This window comes from Pteropus vampyrus, unplaced genomic scaffold, assembly GCF_000151845.1.
Source record: "Pteropus vampyrus isolate Shadow unplaced genomic scaffold, Pvam_2.0 Scaffold11, whole genome shotgun sequence".
Taxonomy (NCBI): domain Eukaryota; kingdom Metazoa; phylum Chordata; class Mammalia; order Chiroptera; family Pteropodidae; genus Pteropus; species Pteropus vampyrus.
In genome coordinates this window covers 2,121,302-2,137,852 of record NW_011888792.1, presented here as the reverse complement: position 1 = coordinate 2,137,852, position 16,551 = coordinate 2,121,302, and the positions used below count along the sequence as shown (strand labels likewise).

General features: G+C 34.6%; 1 protein-coding gene across 2 annotated transcripts in view; it reads left to right on the top strand.

The window, feature by feature from the left end:
• The window catches only part of SSBP2 (single stranded DNA binding protein 2), a 262,630-nt gene extending 250,079 nt beyond the window's left edge, over positions 1–12,551 (top strand). For both annotated transcript variants that reach the window (XM_011377651.2, XM_011377641.2), the window contains 2 exons: positions 4,911–5,009; positions 11,887–12,551. In XM_011377651.2, the coding sequence (XP_011375953.1) occupies positions 4,911–5,009; positions 11,887–11,916 (129 nt within the window). In that variant the 3' untranslated portion in view covers positions 11,917–12,551. The remainder of the gene's footprint in view (positions 1–4,910; positions 5,010–11,886) is intronic.
• Positions 12,552–16,551: the final 4,000 nt, after the last annotated feature.

Here is a 16,551-nt window from a genome sequence, read left to right as displayed (position 1 = left end):
AAATACAAACATAATCTTTGCCCTCAAGTGGTTTATGCTTAGGCAGGAGTTCCATCATTCAGTAAACATTAATGTACCAAAGCATGGTTCTGGGCTCTGAAAATCCAAAGTTAAACAAGATATGGTCTCTGCCCTCAAGAAACTCAGTGTAACTAAGGAGACCAAACAAATACAGTAAGGAAAAACTTTTACAAAGAGAAGTTCAAATACATTTCAATTAACATAAGAATTATCCTTAAGTAATAAACATGCCACTCAACAATGTGCTAGAAATAACTAGTTGCATCAGCCTTCAGATGAGCTCCTAAACAGCTTGTGTCTGCACTGCCCCCACCTCAGGTTCATTGGCTTTGGCCTCTAAGCAGGCTGCCTGGGTGATGGTGCCCACTAGTGTCTGTTGCATCTCCACTACAGTATAGTCATTTTTTCTCTAATCAGCAGCATCATGTGTGTTGTCTTTTCCTTCCCCTGATTATTTTTCTCTCTCCCTCTTTCTAATCACAGCAAAATTATTTCAGTCTTTTACTCCAAGCTATGCACATTGTCACTAATCCCATTTCCCCACCTTCTTACTTTTCCAACACATGCCCAGCTATCTAAAGAAATTCTGTCCTTTTTATCTTGTTTCTTGGGTTTATTCCTTTCCATCCTATTCTTTTTCTAGTTATCCTTGTTTGTGAATCAAAAGATAATCTTGACCACTACTGCTCAGAAATTTTGTTCAAAATCCCTCCTCAGTCTCTAGCTACATCTCCCTAGTTCACCAATTAAACCTGTACTTTGTCAAGCATCAGTATTACATATTTTTACATTTCTTACTCCATTTTTAAATGTTGTATATTAGTACAACTTCAATTCTTTTTTTAATTTTTTTATTGTAAATACATTCTTATCTTATGCATTTTATATGTAAGATAGAGTACCAAATTGAGAATCAGAAAGCCTGGTACTACTACTTACAAGCCGAGGCAACATATTACTGGAGCTTGTAGTTCATTCACTACGTAGTTCATAAAATTGTTGAGAATCAAGCGTGAATATATGCAAAGAGCTATGAAGTGCTGCACAGATATTAAAGAACTTCCTCTGCATTATACTAAATCTTTGGGGAAGGCAAGGAACTCACACCGTCAACTACATTTAGATAGCACTATTTCAGTGACAAAGTGAGCTCAAAGCTCCAAATGAAGAGTTTTAAAATTATTCCTTGCTCAGTTGAGTATAACCTAGTAATTCTCATATGCAGAATTGACCTTTACTTTAGAAGCCTTTTTTTTAATGAAATGTGAAGTTTTTGTCATCCCTTTTACAACTAATAAGTCACCCATTTAATCAGTGGCACATAAATGTTTTGCCTCGGAGTTGTTTTAGGAGCTTGAAGTAGAGAGTAGCATATGGTTTGTTTTCTTAGAAGGAGCTCACTTAAGTAAATTCTGCAGTTCACATTAAGGTACTTAACATTTATATTTTTGAGTTTGAAAAGAACCATATCAGAGAAAGCAAGTTCTGATCATGCCATGCTTAATACATTATCAAAGGAGTTTTTTCACCCTGAAGCTTTCTAACCTCATGAACTTTAGTTCCAGTTAAAGATTCCACATCATTCACAGGGGAGCTGATCTGACTACAGATCTCCGCCACCATCTCGATTGTGGGCCTGAGTTCTAGCTCCTTTACTGCCTCTGGGAGAACCAGGAGTGGCAGTTTGTTCTTTTAGGTGATGACAGTGTCAAAACAACACTCTATAAAACTTGTTATTGGCAGCCTGTGAAAAATCAACTCAAAATTTTCTTCCAAAGAGCTTAGTATAATGTCAGTATGATTTTTTTTTCCAGTTATAGGCAGAGGCAAAATTTCTACAAGTGTTCACTTTTTTAATAGCAGTTTGAAAAGGTTTGGAAAAATTTGGGGGGATGGATAGAAGAAGAGACAATAACTTACTAATTAAGGGATGATATGAAAGAATACTGGCAAAATTAAATCAGAGAATAGAACACTTAAGAGAATTAAATGTGTTAGCCAAAAGAAGTTGTGTACATGTGTGCATGTGTGTGTATGTGTGCACATGTGGGTGCGTATTCGTAGGTGATATTCTAGCTTACGTAAGGGAAACATTGCAGTTTGAAGAAAAGGTGAATGAGAATGTAATAAAATTCCTTGAAAATGGGATCAGTATAATCATACTATACTTTTCCAAGCTAAATTCTTACATTCTTACAGTATAAGTAAGGAATAAAGTATACATTAACTGAAGTAAAAAATGCAACCAAAATGCCTAATGTAGCTAAAAGTAATCTTGTATTCTTTTGAGCTCCCTACTCCCTAATCATGTTCTCAAGCAATTGGAGTGCCTTTTTGACCAACTTAAGCCCTTTTTGTGTATTTTATCTTTGCCTTGATGGTGAAATCTCCTGGAGACACTGAACACAAACATACCTACACTTAAATGCAATATACACACGGTTCATGACCACCCACTCTCATAACCGGCTTTGGACTGGTGTTTGGAACCACTGTCTTAGTTGTTCCTCAGATGCCGATGTTAGTATAACTTTAGCTTACATCTTCATCATGTCACTCAGTGATCATGGGCAGCACAAGCTGTGTAAGTCTGCCCATCGAGAAACCATTGTTGTTTTTCACAATGTTTTGCAGAGATTGCTCCAGATATTTAAAAAACTATCCTGTCATTTCAAGGTTTTCAAATGTGAATAGAAATAGGTTATAGAAATCTGATATTAATTTTGTGTGTTGAATGTGTTCAATTTTGTGTGTTGAATGTGTTCTTTCAATCTTCCTTTCACTGTTCTTATATGCCACCTCCCCCCTCCAAAAAAAAGAATATGATGCTGAGCCACCATGCTATGAAAAGAATGCATGCAAAACAAAAATGCTAACACTGGAAGTGTTTTGTAAATACTTCTTCTATATATTCTTGTAAATACTTCTTTCCAAATATTTAAATTAGTAATGCAATGTTACCTTCAAATTTGAAATTTTTAAATGAACACTTTGAGTCAGGAATCAGATTTGAAGTTAGTCAGACTTTCAAAATTGTAAATCAAGAGGTGATACATGGCAAAAGTGCAGCAGAGTCCAAGAACACCCCAGCTTAATCAGAGACATGCCACTCCTCTCAGGGCACCGTAGAGACTGCTGGGGGGTGGATGTTACGCTAGAATGGAGAGCGCTCATTTCATACGTTTTTTTGAGTACGTGGACGTATGAACTTCCAAGTGCATCTTCAAATTCCCTTATGTATATGTATTAGATTGTTTTTTATTCCAAAATTATCAATTTCTCCATTATATATGAAATGACAGAAATCTGCTTTCACCAATTTGGGGTAAATCTTATAATATTTGTATGAATTTACTTTTATTTTTTAGCTAAGTCAGCATTATTGTTCCTATTTTTAAAACATAGTTGATTAATTAATAACTTAATGGTGAATGAGCTATAGCTTAGTTGCACTTAGCTAAATTTTACTTACATTTTTTTTTTCAGGAAATCAAGTTATCCATGTTCACTTCAAAGTACATTCTATATACTTGAGAAACTAACATTTTCAGAGAAAAAATTATCCAAAAAAAAAAAGTCTTTTTTATGCTATTAAACTACGGTTCCCCAGCCTGTAGGGTTCATTGGCAAATTGAACCCCTATGGACTTCAGAGGATCCTTGTTCTCAGATCCTCCCTGTGGGGCACATAGTGGGACAACATACAGATTATATTTCCTCCAGCTCATCTACCTGTCTCTGCTTTACAATTGAACCATATTCTAAAAAAGTACATTCTTATTTATGAAATTTTAATTTTTATGGTGTAACTTGGTTTTAGTTAAGTCCAATCCTCAGAGCAATTTTCTTTTAAAAAGCTAAAAACTTATTCAGAAACAGTATACAGTGACAATGGCTCAGGGAAAAAAAATCTAAAATCTTTCTTCCACTTGAAATAACAAACAAACTTTTAACTCCAAAGTTTATTTTTACAAGTGAATAAATTGGACCTCAAAAGAGTCCTTCGGTCACAGTTGCAGTACTATGTGAACATGCTTTATATGTCAATGCCATTATGTCGGTATATCCTATAGATGTGGACAATCAGACAACCTCACAGGGCTAATATTGCACAGTAATAATGAGACTAGCAAATTTAAATAGAATATGAAGCAATATATAGTTAACTTATGTTTTCTTAGATTGCTATTATCAGTCCTTTTATCTCAAAGGAAAGTTTCAAAGTAAACCTACTTTTGAGCTAATGATGGAAAAAGGTTCTAAAGCAGGTTTACCTTTGAGCCTTCTTTTCCTCTAAAAATGCATGTTGAATTCTCAAGCCCTGTGCTATTTCTCTTATTCTTAACTATAGTCATTTAGTCACTATCTCCCTTTTTTCCTTATGGTTCATGAAAAAATAATGGTTAAAGTACTGTTACTATGTAAACTGCATGTAGAAATAAAGGGAAATGTTTATGAAAATGGTGACCTTTTGAAGTTTGATTAGTACAATGACCAGAGGAAGTTGTTGTTCCATCATGCCTGATCAGCGGGTAGGCTCTCTTCATCATGCCCCTGCTGGGAATGTTTTTTAAACTCTCCGGTGTTCTAGGAACTCTACAAGCTGAGGGTGGGAAATTGAATAAATATTGATTCTGAGACCAAGAAAAAAAAGTTGTGGTGGGTTATTTGGGGTTTTCTGTTTGTTTTTTCATTTTCATTTGGGAAAGCATTAGTACTTGTCAAGGTTCAAAGAATAAACTAGAATACACGATAGCTGTCTTAAGATTAGACTCATAAGTCTGCTTTGTCCTTAGAGATACTGCTATGGATTCCATTTTTGAAACAGTACAATGCAAGAGGGAAATTAAAATCTTCAACAATGCCTTGTTTTCTAAATCTTGTTTACAGAATTCTCCCAATAATATGAGCCTCAGTAATCAACCGGGCACTCCAAGGGATGATGGCGAAATGGGGGGAAATTTCTTAAATCCTTTTCAGAGTGAGAGTGTAAGTATTCCCTTGACCACATTATTATATCGAGTTCACTTCTGAAGCTTTTCTACTGGAATAAATGCATAAAGACATTATTACAACTGTTTAGAGTTCAGTCGATTGATCTTTTAAAAGTTAGAAATTAAGTGGAATTTCTTTGAAAAAAATGAAAAATAAACTTTTTCTTTGTAATCCTCTATACATAGTTACAAAAACAAAAACTATAACACTAATTTTCTTATAGAGAACATCCACTTTAAAGAACACACTAGAAACATATTGCATATTTGGTAGTTTTTATAAGTTTTCACGTTACTAAAACATCTTGGATCACTGTGAAACCAGGTCTTTTTTCAGTGCTATACTTAAGGCTTTGAAAATTATCTATAAGGTGTCTTTACTTCCTCTAGATCTCACTGCCTACTCTGTTAACTTGCTATTTACATTTAACCTGAACAGGATACCCGAGTCATTTTTGAGTCTGATTATAGTGTTAAGCAAAGATGGTATTATTCCGTATCTCCAGAGAAATAGACAGAAAGAAAAAAAAAGCAATAAAATTCATTCATTCATTTAACAATTACTGAGCACTTAACCATGGACCAAAGCAATATGCTAGGCACTGGAGAGACCCAAAAGACAATGTGGTATCTTTTCTCAAGGAGTTATTATATAAGACAATGATTTTTAAGCTCATATTTCTATAGAATTTTTTTAAATAGAATTTCCCAGAACCCTCCCTAGACCGAGTGAATCAGTATTTCCAGGAGTGGAGCCTGGCAAACTTGAATGTGGAAAAGCTTTGTCAGTGATATTGATGTACATTCTCTGCTAAGAAACACTCATTGGAATACAGCATAAAGGGTTTCAAAACCCAAACTGATTTCATACTAAACTGATTTCTACACATTCATTGTCATCATTAAAATTGATTATGGAGGATATACCAAGCTACGAACAGACTCAGAAGAGAAAACTACCCTCATTTTGCCCTAACTCAACCCCTACCAGAGGCATGATACCATCAGAATTTGAAGTAGTGGCTACTAACACATCTCCTTTTGCACAAAATAGCTACTTTCCAAAATGGAACCCAAGACTGAGTGTTCTGTGGATTCTTTTACTTCTCGGTAGTGGCCTCACACTCCTGCATGGGATGAGACTTCCCCTGAATTTGGAGTTTTCTTCTGTTAAAACTAGAAATAAAATTATACTGATCTTTAGTGTGTCTGTTTTATTTACAGGATATATATGATTAGTGAGGACCAAAAAAAAGGTATACATAAAAAATCATGCAAAAAAAATCAAAAGATTAGCCCATCAGTGATATGGAAATAGGAAAAACATGAGAAACTATATAGTCTGTCAAAATGCTTATGATTATGAAAATTATTTTTTAGATACTGGTTCTTTCACTAGTTTCCTGCAAGACTGGACAAATTAGTTACTTTTAATTAATTAGTAAATGTTCACTTTATCTAATTAGATACACTTATTCCCTTTTCTGCTAATTCTTTCAGCAATAAAATGGTATGATTTGGTGAGGTATGTGATAATTAATTCAGTTCAAGTCAACATTTATTGAGCCTGCTTTATGCAAAGCACTAGGATAAGGACAGAGTATAAGGAGATAAATATAACATATCCCTAACCTCAAAGAGTGCAGTCAGATGGGGAGAACAAGTTTACACAACTAACTAAACTGTATTTCAGATTAATAAGTATTACAATAGTTATAAACCAGGTGTTTTAAAAGCACAGGAAATTATTAATTTTGGCTTGGAGAAGAAGACATTTTAAAAAGGTTCCACATGACTTTAACTTCAGAGGAACTCTCTACTCTCCTTCCTGCCCAAATTTGTCATTGCCAACTGCTGCCTTGTTTAACAGTCGGTAGAAGAGTGCCATTTCAGAGCTGGCATCAGTAAGCTCTTCATGGGGATCAGAGAATCGCATATAACAGGACTTTAAAAACTTCTTTGTGCAGAATAAATACCAGCCTCACCCTTTAACCCCAGCTGGAGTATGCACACGTCAAACAGCAGATCCTTTTGTGGATTTGTGCATAGAAAAGAGCCACTGAAGGAGGGCTTCTCCCGTCCCTGACTTCAGGCCCAACCTCACTACCTTTGAGGCTAAGAAGAAGGTAAACTATCAGACTGCTGTGCAGACCTATTTAATGAATTCCAAAAGAAAACATTTTCCAATGAATAAACATGGAAAATTCTAGTATTTCTTAATGCACATAACTCAGAAAAGCACATATTATTGAGCAGTCTGCCTTTTGAGGATTTGTCAGTTATTATCTTGAAATTAAACCACAAAATGAGGCCGGGGAAGGGAGCAAACATCTTTTGAGTGCTTATTGTGTAGGCACTATCCTAGTCACTTCACCCCTGCTGCTTCATTTAATTAATATAGAAACAAAAATGCCCAACCCAAAGTCAGAAACCTTGCAATGTCAACATGCTTTACACATAAAAATGTGAATCAAAAAATGTTTCACTAATCAGCCTCTTTGGGGAAGGGGAGGACCATAAACAAGACCTTTATTTCAATAAACAAAGATGCCCCCCTAGTGTAAACTCTGTAAAATGTTTGGTTTTGAAAATACAGAATATAAAAAGACATATCAAAAAATGATACTTCATGTTTCTCAAGTAAATCAATTAGTCTTATTTCTTGAATTAATTTAGCAAAATATTTTCTCTATGGAATTGAACTATAACCAGCTGAGCAAACGTGATATTGAAATCATGGTATCAAATAGGAATTATAAACAAGGTGGTAGATCATCTCCTATTATCCTTACTGTCCTTTGTCATTTCTGCTATTATAAAGAAATCACATCATACGTCCAAATTCTTTTTAAATAGTCACATACACACAAAATTTATTTCGCTTTAGCTTAGTTCAAGGTAGCTGCACTATTCTTTACTTAGCTCTCTTTAAGAAAATAAAATTTTACATAGATGCTTAGAAGTAGATATGTAGTGAGATCTGAAGTATTCTTGAAATGTATAAACAGGAACTTATGCACTCGTTCAAAGATTTAATGGATATGTATGATGGATTCCATGGTACATGAACTGGGCATAATAAAGGGAAAATCACAAATTCTCTAGTTCATACCAAGGCATGTTGTTTCAAAAATATATTTTACATAAAAAGATAAAGTAAGCTAGTACATGTTTAAGATTATACCTTTAGGTTTGTTTGGTTTTTTTTCCTAAACTAAACACTAATGCTATCAACAGCTTTATAAGAGCTATTTTATCATCTGTTTGAGGAGAAGCAGTCTCACAGGATAGTTTCAAAACAGGGCAGCCTGATATTGCAGCATCCTGGCACAAGCATTACAATATGTCATTGCATATTGATGCAGCAGTACACTAGAAACATTGCAGTGAGGTCTCAGGACAGTACAAATGACTATTTTACGTCTCTAAATCTGATAGCCTATTTAACACCTACTCTTCCTTCTGGAAAACTGTAAGCCACTTCTCTTTTACTTAAGAGTAATGATCAGTAGTGAAATTCCTTTTTTACTTGCTCATTCTGTGAGTTTTTCTAGAAATTTTGTGATGTCCCTTAACTTTACTTAGTTGAAGCAAGCGATTTCAATGAAGACAGCAGCAGATAAGTAGTTTACAACCTTAGCAGTGTAGATAGCACATCACTTATGTAGACACACATCGATGCAATCTATTTTACTGTACCAAATACATTTCAAACATCATTTTACAGTTACTTGTACTATTCAAAAATTAAATTTTATTAGATGCTTGCTAATATTTCTGAGTCGTATTGCTTGGAGCTGCTGCTCTCCTCTTTTTTGACTGAATCTAGCTCTTATTTTCTCTTGTTGTACCTCATTTTTCCACTTAGTTTCCTCCCTGGACAAGCCTAGCTCTCTTAATTTCCCAATGAATCTGTTACAAGTTTTTATTTTTCTGTAAGATTTGTTTAAGACATTTGAAATATCACAGATTAAAAATTTTAACAATCGCCAGCAAAAAGAGATAGTAGCAAGAAATGTGCTGGATAGCAGAGAATGTACATATATATTTGTTTACATATACCCATATTTTTAACAATATATATTAGAATGAAGTCTATCATGTATTTTTAACTGTGTTCCCTAATGTTACATGGCATATATGACATGCAAATGAACTGGAATAATCCTTATGAAAAAAGGATTCAAGAAATTTTAAAATTCCGATTATTCAGGATCTGCATTAAATGAGATGGTCTCTAGAATTAATTCTGACTTACTCATAAAGTCTTTTTCAGACATTTCCTTTGATGTTCTTTCTGAAACCCTTTAGTATATTTTACTGTTTTTAGATATTGGCACAATATACTCAATAAAATCTTTGTCTTGAAATTATGATTGATGATCTAGCTGTGCTATTTAAATTTAAATTAATTGTAATTAAATACAGCTAAATTTTCAGTTCCTAAATTGTCCTAGCTACACTGTAAAAGTTCAGTAGCCATGTGTGGCTAATGCCTATTGCATTGGACAGCACAGAATAGAATGTATCCATCACCACAGAAAGTTCTATTGGACAGCACTGGCTGGATCACCGATTCTTATTGTAAATAACAGTAGCTATAGAAAGCATAAATTAAATTTTCTGTGCCCACTTTGCCTTATTCTCTAAATTTTTCTACTTTAAATAAAACCTCAGTATCCATTTATTTTTCTGTTGTTTATTCGTAACCCCAAAAGTCAAATACCACAGCATAATTCTGAATCATCAAAAGCTGTGACTAGTTCATTGAAGATTGCTGTCATTATTTGTAATGGGAGATTTGGATGGTATCTTCTGATGAAATGGGTGTATGTCTCCCTTCCAGCACGGGGTTGGGGTGGGCTCCATTTCATCTGTCCTTGTCCATGGTTGTTTTGAGTTTTTAATTTTGTTTTGCTTTGTTTTGCTGTCACTATCAAGGGTGAAGAAGGAGAGGTTTTTCTGTCATACTAAATCCCCTTTCTCTTCTCTGGCAGTCTCCTATTTTTTTTTTTTTTAATCACCCTATTCAGTGTACTCCAATTCAGTAACATATGTAATTTAACTTTCTTATAACTGAAAGGAAATGCGAGGCTGTTAAATGATTAACAAGTAGATTTTTCTTGATTTGACCTGTGTTTCAAGGATTAACAATCCTCCCCTAAGGTCCAGCAACCCTTTTTTAGGTTTATCAAACACCGTTACTCAGAATCAATGTGATTTTTTATTTGAGCCCTGGATTTACTCCTAGTGACTTTCCAGACTTCTGCTAGCTAGGCCGTCGTTGCCCTATGCTCTTCCATGGGGAATCTTGTTTTTTCTATATTAATAAATCCACATCTTAGTACCTCACCTTAGTACCACACCTTTTACCTCATTTCTGTTTCCTGTAGTACCTCAGTTTACGTGGAACTTACTTCTTTCTGTCCTGCCTGCTCTGTTTTTAAAAAGTTCCTGCTCCCTCTCTGGAGTCATCACTGATCCAGCCTGAGACCAATCCCCTTTTATCTGCCTCTTTCCATGAGGCACAATCATTGTTAGCATGTTGAAAGTAATTCTCCTTTGCCCTGGTCTTCATAGGTTTCTAATAAAGCATTTAGTATTTTAAGGGTCCACATTTGTATTTTAATCTGGAAACCCTCTCCATCTGGGGACCATTACTATTTGGGAGTAGATGCCCCTCACCACATGTAAGATGATCTATTTAAACTTAAATATATAAACAAGAACTTGATCTAGATGATTTAGATCTAGATGATCTAGAGCTATGCTGTCCAAAATGGTGGCCACTAGCAACATGGGGATATTTAAACTTAAATAAATCAAATAACATTAAAATTTTAGTTCCTCAGTGACACTAGCCACATATCATGTGCTCAGAAGCCACATGTAGCTTCTGTGTTGGACAGCACAGTCTGTAAAACATGTCCATCATTGAAGAAAGTTCTGTCGGACAGTGCTGCCCTGGAACTTTTCTATCACCATCTGTTTCTCAAGAATATGAGAGTAGATTGGCATAATTATCAAAATAATTCCTCTTGGTTCCTTTCTCAGTCATTTTTGAGACCACTTTTCCAAATTTCTGAAAGCCTCACCTCTTTCCAATTGTCACTCTCATCAAAATGGCAAGTAACATGTAACAGTAATGCCCCTACTCGCACCCAGAATGATTGTGGATTGAGACTGGATTAGGGGGAGAGGTTTACATGCTAAAGTATAAATCAGATTCTTAAGTATTCTAAATGCTTTAATGAGAACTTCTTAGGGCAGCTGGGAGTTGTTTTTTGTTTTGTTTTGTTTCTCTTACACTGTTAATCAAATATTTACCGCACACTTTCTGTTTATTAAATAAATACATGGCTTTAAGAGTTATATATTTAATCCTCCCCTTTAAGGTAGATGCTATTATTAAATCCTTTTTACAGGTGAGGGAACTGAAGTACAGGGAGATCAGGTAACCTCCTAAATTTACATAACTAGTAAATAGCAAGGCTGTCCCTCTTACTTATGATTCAGCCATGGACTGAATTTACCCAAATTGTTATTTATTATTGTAATTGAATTTACCCAAAAGTGCCCATGGAACAAGAATCTGGCCAGAAGGAGAAGGCTAAGGGACTGGGTAATTATCAACCACTTAAGTCCAGAGTGAGAATGTGATTGGTTGCTTTCCAGAGGAAGTGTTAAAAATTTCAGGACTAAGTCAATTCTATATAAACTTATTCTTTTTATAGATTTTCATGTTGTATGAAGCTAAAAGCTCGCACATAAAGGATTATAAGACATTAAAATTCAGTTACTATTGTTTACCAAGAAGAACATTAGTAGTCTGTAAAACAATTGTTAAAATTTGAATTCTTCTTTCTTTCTAGTATTCCCCTAGCATGACAATGAGTGTGTGATCCATTACCAAGTCTCCTCATGAAAACCACAGTGAGTCAGCCCTTCACAGAACTACTACGGAAGAAAATTATTCATCACAGTGTACAGTTAAACAAAGGAATCTCAGTCACACCAAACCAACCTTTTTATTTCCTGCTCTCTCCCCTATTTTGTGAAGAAAGCGGGTTCAAACACGATTCAAACAACTGTACGGAGTGGCATATTAGAATTGCCCTAAAATGAACTTCAAATAATTATCTGTGTATGTATATGTGTGGGAAAGAGAATGTATTGTATATGTGTATGTTGTATGGACATATACACATACATACATTGACCCACAGGACATTGTAAAATATTATCACATGACATCTTAAGTAGAAATAAGTAGGGACTTTTATTCCATCCTTTTTTTCACGTTTACATTTTAATTATTAAAAGTTGCTCCTGCCCCTCCCTGAACTATTTTGTGCTGTGTATATCACTGCTTTATATAAGTTATTTTTTAAGGTGAACTCAGATGTTATGGTTTTGTAAATGTCTGCAATCATGGATAGGAATAAAATCGCTTATTTGAGAGCTTTCATTAAATTGCGTCCGATGCAAATTATCCTGTGAATCACAAAGTGTACTGTCTCAAAAAAAAAAAAAAAAAGGTGTGTCATTAACTTTATGTCATATCAAACAATTTCTCAGTTACCTTCAGTAAAAAAGTATTTTTGTACCTTTTTTTTAGGGAAAGTCATTCGAATCAACAAAAGCTTAACTGGGGGCCTAACACAATATATTTCTGCAATAACTACTTTAGATGGAATTCTTGATTTATTTGTCTTAGATGATGCAGAAAATCATTAATTAGCCCCAGTTGCTTAGACTACAGCAATAAAGTGACCGGGGCTGTCATATTTTTAAGCACATATTTTCTTTTTAACGTTATAAAGCCCAGAAATGATAACAAAAACATTTGTTTGAATTCATCACTTCTCATCAAAAATACCAGAGCTAAATTTTTAATAACATTGTAACGTGAAATGGTACCTGATTTTCATTCTGCCTTCTTGTAAACATTTCCACTTAGACATTGCAAAGAAGATGCATTCAAATGACTGAGACTTTCAACACAAGGGGAAAAGAGTTTTTACTGTACCCATGGGGCTCGAAAGCGCTGCTTTTCTCTCCAGATATCTTGCTTATGAGCAGCAGAATTGACTGCTAATAGTCCCTCCTGTGCATACGTTTTCACCTTTCTGCTCTCTTCCCAGGATATAGGACTTTTATTTAGAGGGAAATCATTTATAGTAACTATATTTCATCTGGCTATTGACTTCAGCAGGCTTAATCTACCTTGTGTAACTAACTGTTTGGGAAAAAAATGAGTAAATGTTAGAAAATTTAAAAAGAAAAAAACACTTTTCTTATGAAAGCACCTTGCTCTGTGGCACTTTCCCAGTCTTTGAGCTTTTCTGTGTTTAATCATATGTACAAATGCGAAAATCATAGTAGAAAAGAGTGAAGATTTCAATTGTAGACTCTAAACGATAAGTTGGTGATCATTTCTGTTAAAATTGTGATACGAATAACCATTGATAAACATCAACTATATTTCCAAACTCCAGAGACTTTGAAAAGCATTGTTTAATTTCAGGTAAGAGGAATCCTTCTTTCTTTTAGGCTATGGTCTCTAAATGAAAATTTGGCAGTATATTTGCTGGTTCCTGGTCCCAGATGACTTATTTTTCTCAAATACATAATGATTTATTCCTCTAGAAAATAAAGATTTTGCCCGTGCGTGACAGGGATGCTGGGCAGAACTGTTGAGATGAAAAAAAGAAGCTGAATTAAATTTATGTTGTGGATTTAAACTCTAATGAAATGAATTGCCATTAATCACAATGTGTGGGAACCTAGGACTGCATACTGAAGAACAGCTTCAAGCTTTCGAGCTGTTGGGATTTTTCATGAAAAATCTTTAATTCAAGCCAAGGTAACCCAAAGACGACACTTTGTACAGACATATAAATTTACCAAAAAAAAATTTAACTTTCATTATTTGTGATAATTGTTTGAACAATGACAGTCCTGTGATTAAGCTTACTCTAGCATTTTCAAACATTTTGTTGACTCTTTTCTCCATTGTTACTGATTTTGAATTTCTTTTGTTTTCCTTCTAAGAAGGTATTGTTTCTTATTATCACAAAGAATCATGAACCTGACTTTATTCGCCCTTATTTTAGGGGTAATATTAGAATGTGAATGGCAACATAGGCCCTGTTGTTTCTAGCCTATTTGGTCAAAAAAATAAAAATTGGATTTTTATCAAGGTATAATAGTCAACTCATCATAAGTATTTATTTCTTTTTCTCTTTTGGAACCCAGATTAAAAATAGCTACTTCAATTTTTTTTTTTAATACCAGAAGTAGTTGAAAATTTATTTTTGAGGCAAAAATTATATTCAAGAAAATAAGGACACTTTTATGTCAAATAATTTTTTCATGTACCAAGTGGAAGATAGTATGTCTGTATATTAATTTTTATTGAGATTTGAATCATTTAAACTTTATCCTTTTGTAATAAGACCACTTAACCTTTTTCTCTCATGCTTTCTATCTCCATTCATGCATTTGTGTTGGTCTTGATATATACTTCCTGTTCCTGAGTTATTTTTACACATTTCACCTCACAGTAATAATATCAATAATTCTTCCTTACATGAAACATATACACATATGGAATGTAAAAATAAGTAGCAGATGAAACATTAATTCTCATTACTCTGCTTTGCATTCTGCCTAACTCACTACAATTGAAAATACACGTTAAATTCTTTCTAAGGTATGTATAATCTTAACCAGCTGTCTTCCAGCAAAGTCGCCCATGGGAACAAAGGCTATGGAAGGCCACTGATCTGGTAATACACCACATAGTCAATAGGCGAATCTTAGTGCCGCTTTACAAGTGTTCCAGTTTGGACTCAGTTGCTGATGATTAGGGTTACACAGCTAGGAATCTGAAGTTAAGGTTTTTCTCTTGCCAAAGATTAACTAATTAATTCTGCTCCCTGAGCCACAGAAAGTGCCCCCAAATACCTATTTCCTTCTAGGAATAAAGGAAACTTCCATTTCTATTTTTACGATTCTCTAAGATATCTGCACTCTGTTGCAGTTCATAGGATCACACAATTACCATTCTTCCTGTAGTTTAAAAGACAGCCAATGAAATAAATGAGTTCAGTTTCGGACATGAGGAAGCCCTACATCTGTCCACACCACTTCTTCACATTGCCATTCTAGGAAGATGCAGCAAAGCGTCCAGAACTGCTCCCTTGGTAGAAAGTTTGCCACAGTCCTTAATACTCTGACGTCTTGATTGGCTTCTTCCGTGACTTTCTCTATACCTTCCTCTCAATCCCTGCATCTTCCAGGAGAAATAAGACACAGACTGTACATTTTTACATCCTCAATCCTTACAGTTTTTTCTTTCATATAGTATATAGTTTTCCCAGGGGAAATCATTGCAATTTCCATTTCTTGATTGTCATTGTTAATTAGAAACAGTGGCACAAATCATAGCTACTTGACTTTAGAAGGCATTATACTATGTTGACTCTGGTTTTTCTGTCATCTTTATGTGTCGTGTACTGTAATTCTCTTTCTTTGAAAACACTAACTGATAAAAGTAGTACATGAGTGTATCATATGGGAGGGAGAAGTTCGATTTGGAAGGAAAAAACTTACCACTTAATTTCCAAAATGTAAATAAGTCCTTTTTTTTTTTTAACCCCCTCTCTGTTTCTTATTTGCTATGAGGAGCAGGAGCCTGAGTTTGCTTAAAACAATGGCACCGAGTCCTAAGCACATGTAAGGGGCTCTCTCGGTCTGTGAACCTTGAGAAATACTGGAAAAGTAAAAGAAAGAATGGCAAACCACTATTAATACACTTTCCTTTTGCATACGAAACATGTGTGTGTGTGTGTGTGTGTGTGTGTGTGTGTGTGTGTGTGTGTGTGCATATATGTGTTGGGGGTGGTAGTATGAAGTTTGCTCACAAAACACTCCCACTATGATTTATATTATGTGATAGCACAGCCGGTAACTATGAAACATAATTCTTTCCTTTCATTGCTTTTTATTTCATTGGTAAAGTAGGTGATGAAAGTGACTTGGGATGAAAAGAGAGTAGTACAAGACATAAGCTGATGAATCTCCTATGCTCAGCTTTAACATACCCATGTTAGCTCATCACATTAGGCCTTCTTATGAAAGCACTGCATCTAAAGGTAAGAACATAAATAATCAATTAATCATTGGTCACTTCACTGCCAAGATGTGTGCAATAATTACATGTAGTTTTGTGATGTTGACATTTGTTTATAATAAATAGAATTGACATTATTGATTTATTTCACCATCACCCATGGAACTGCAATTCAGATTGAAAGAGGTAACCTGCAGATGAAAAACACCTGAGACCTCTTTAATTTCTCTTCTAAACTATATTCTAAAGAGAAATTCTCAATTGAATAAGTCACCTAAGGAGAATTTCTTCTGTTAAGTTTCCCCTGTTAACTGAGTACAATTGGTCTTCCTGAATAGAAGAAAAATAATTTCTGTAGGTAGTTTAATGTGAATATATTTGCTGTCTACATCCTTAAAAA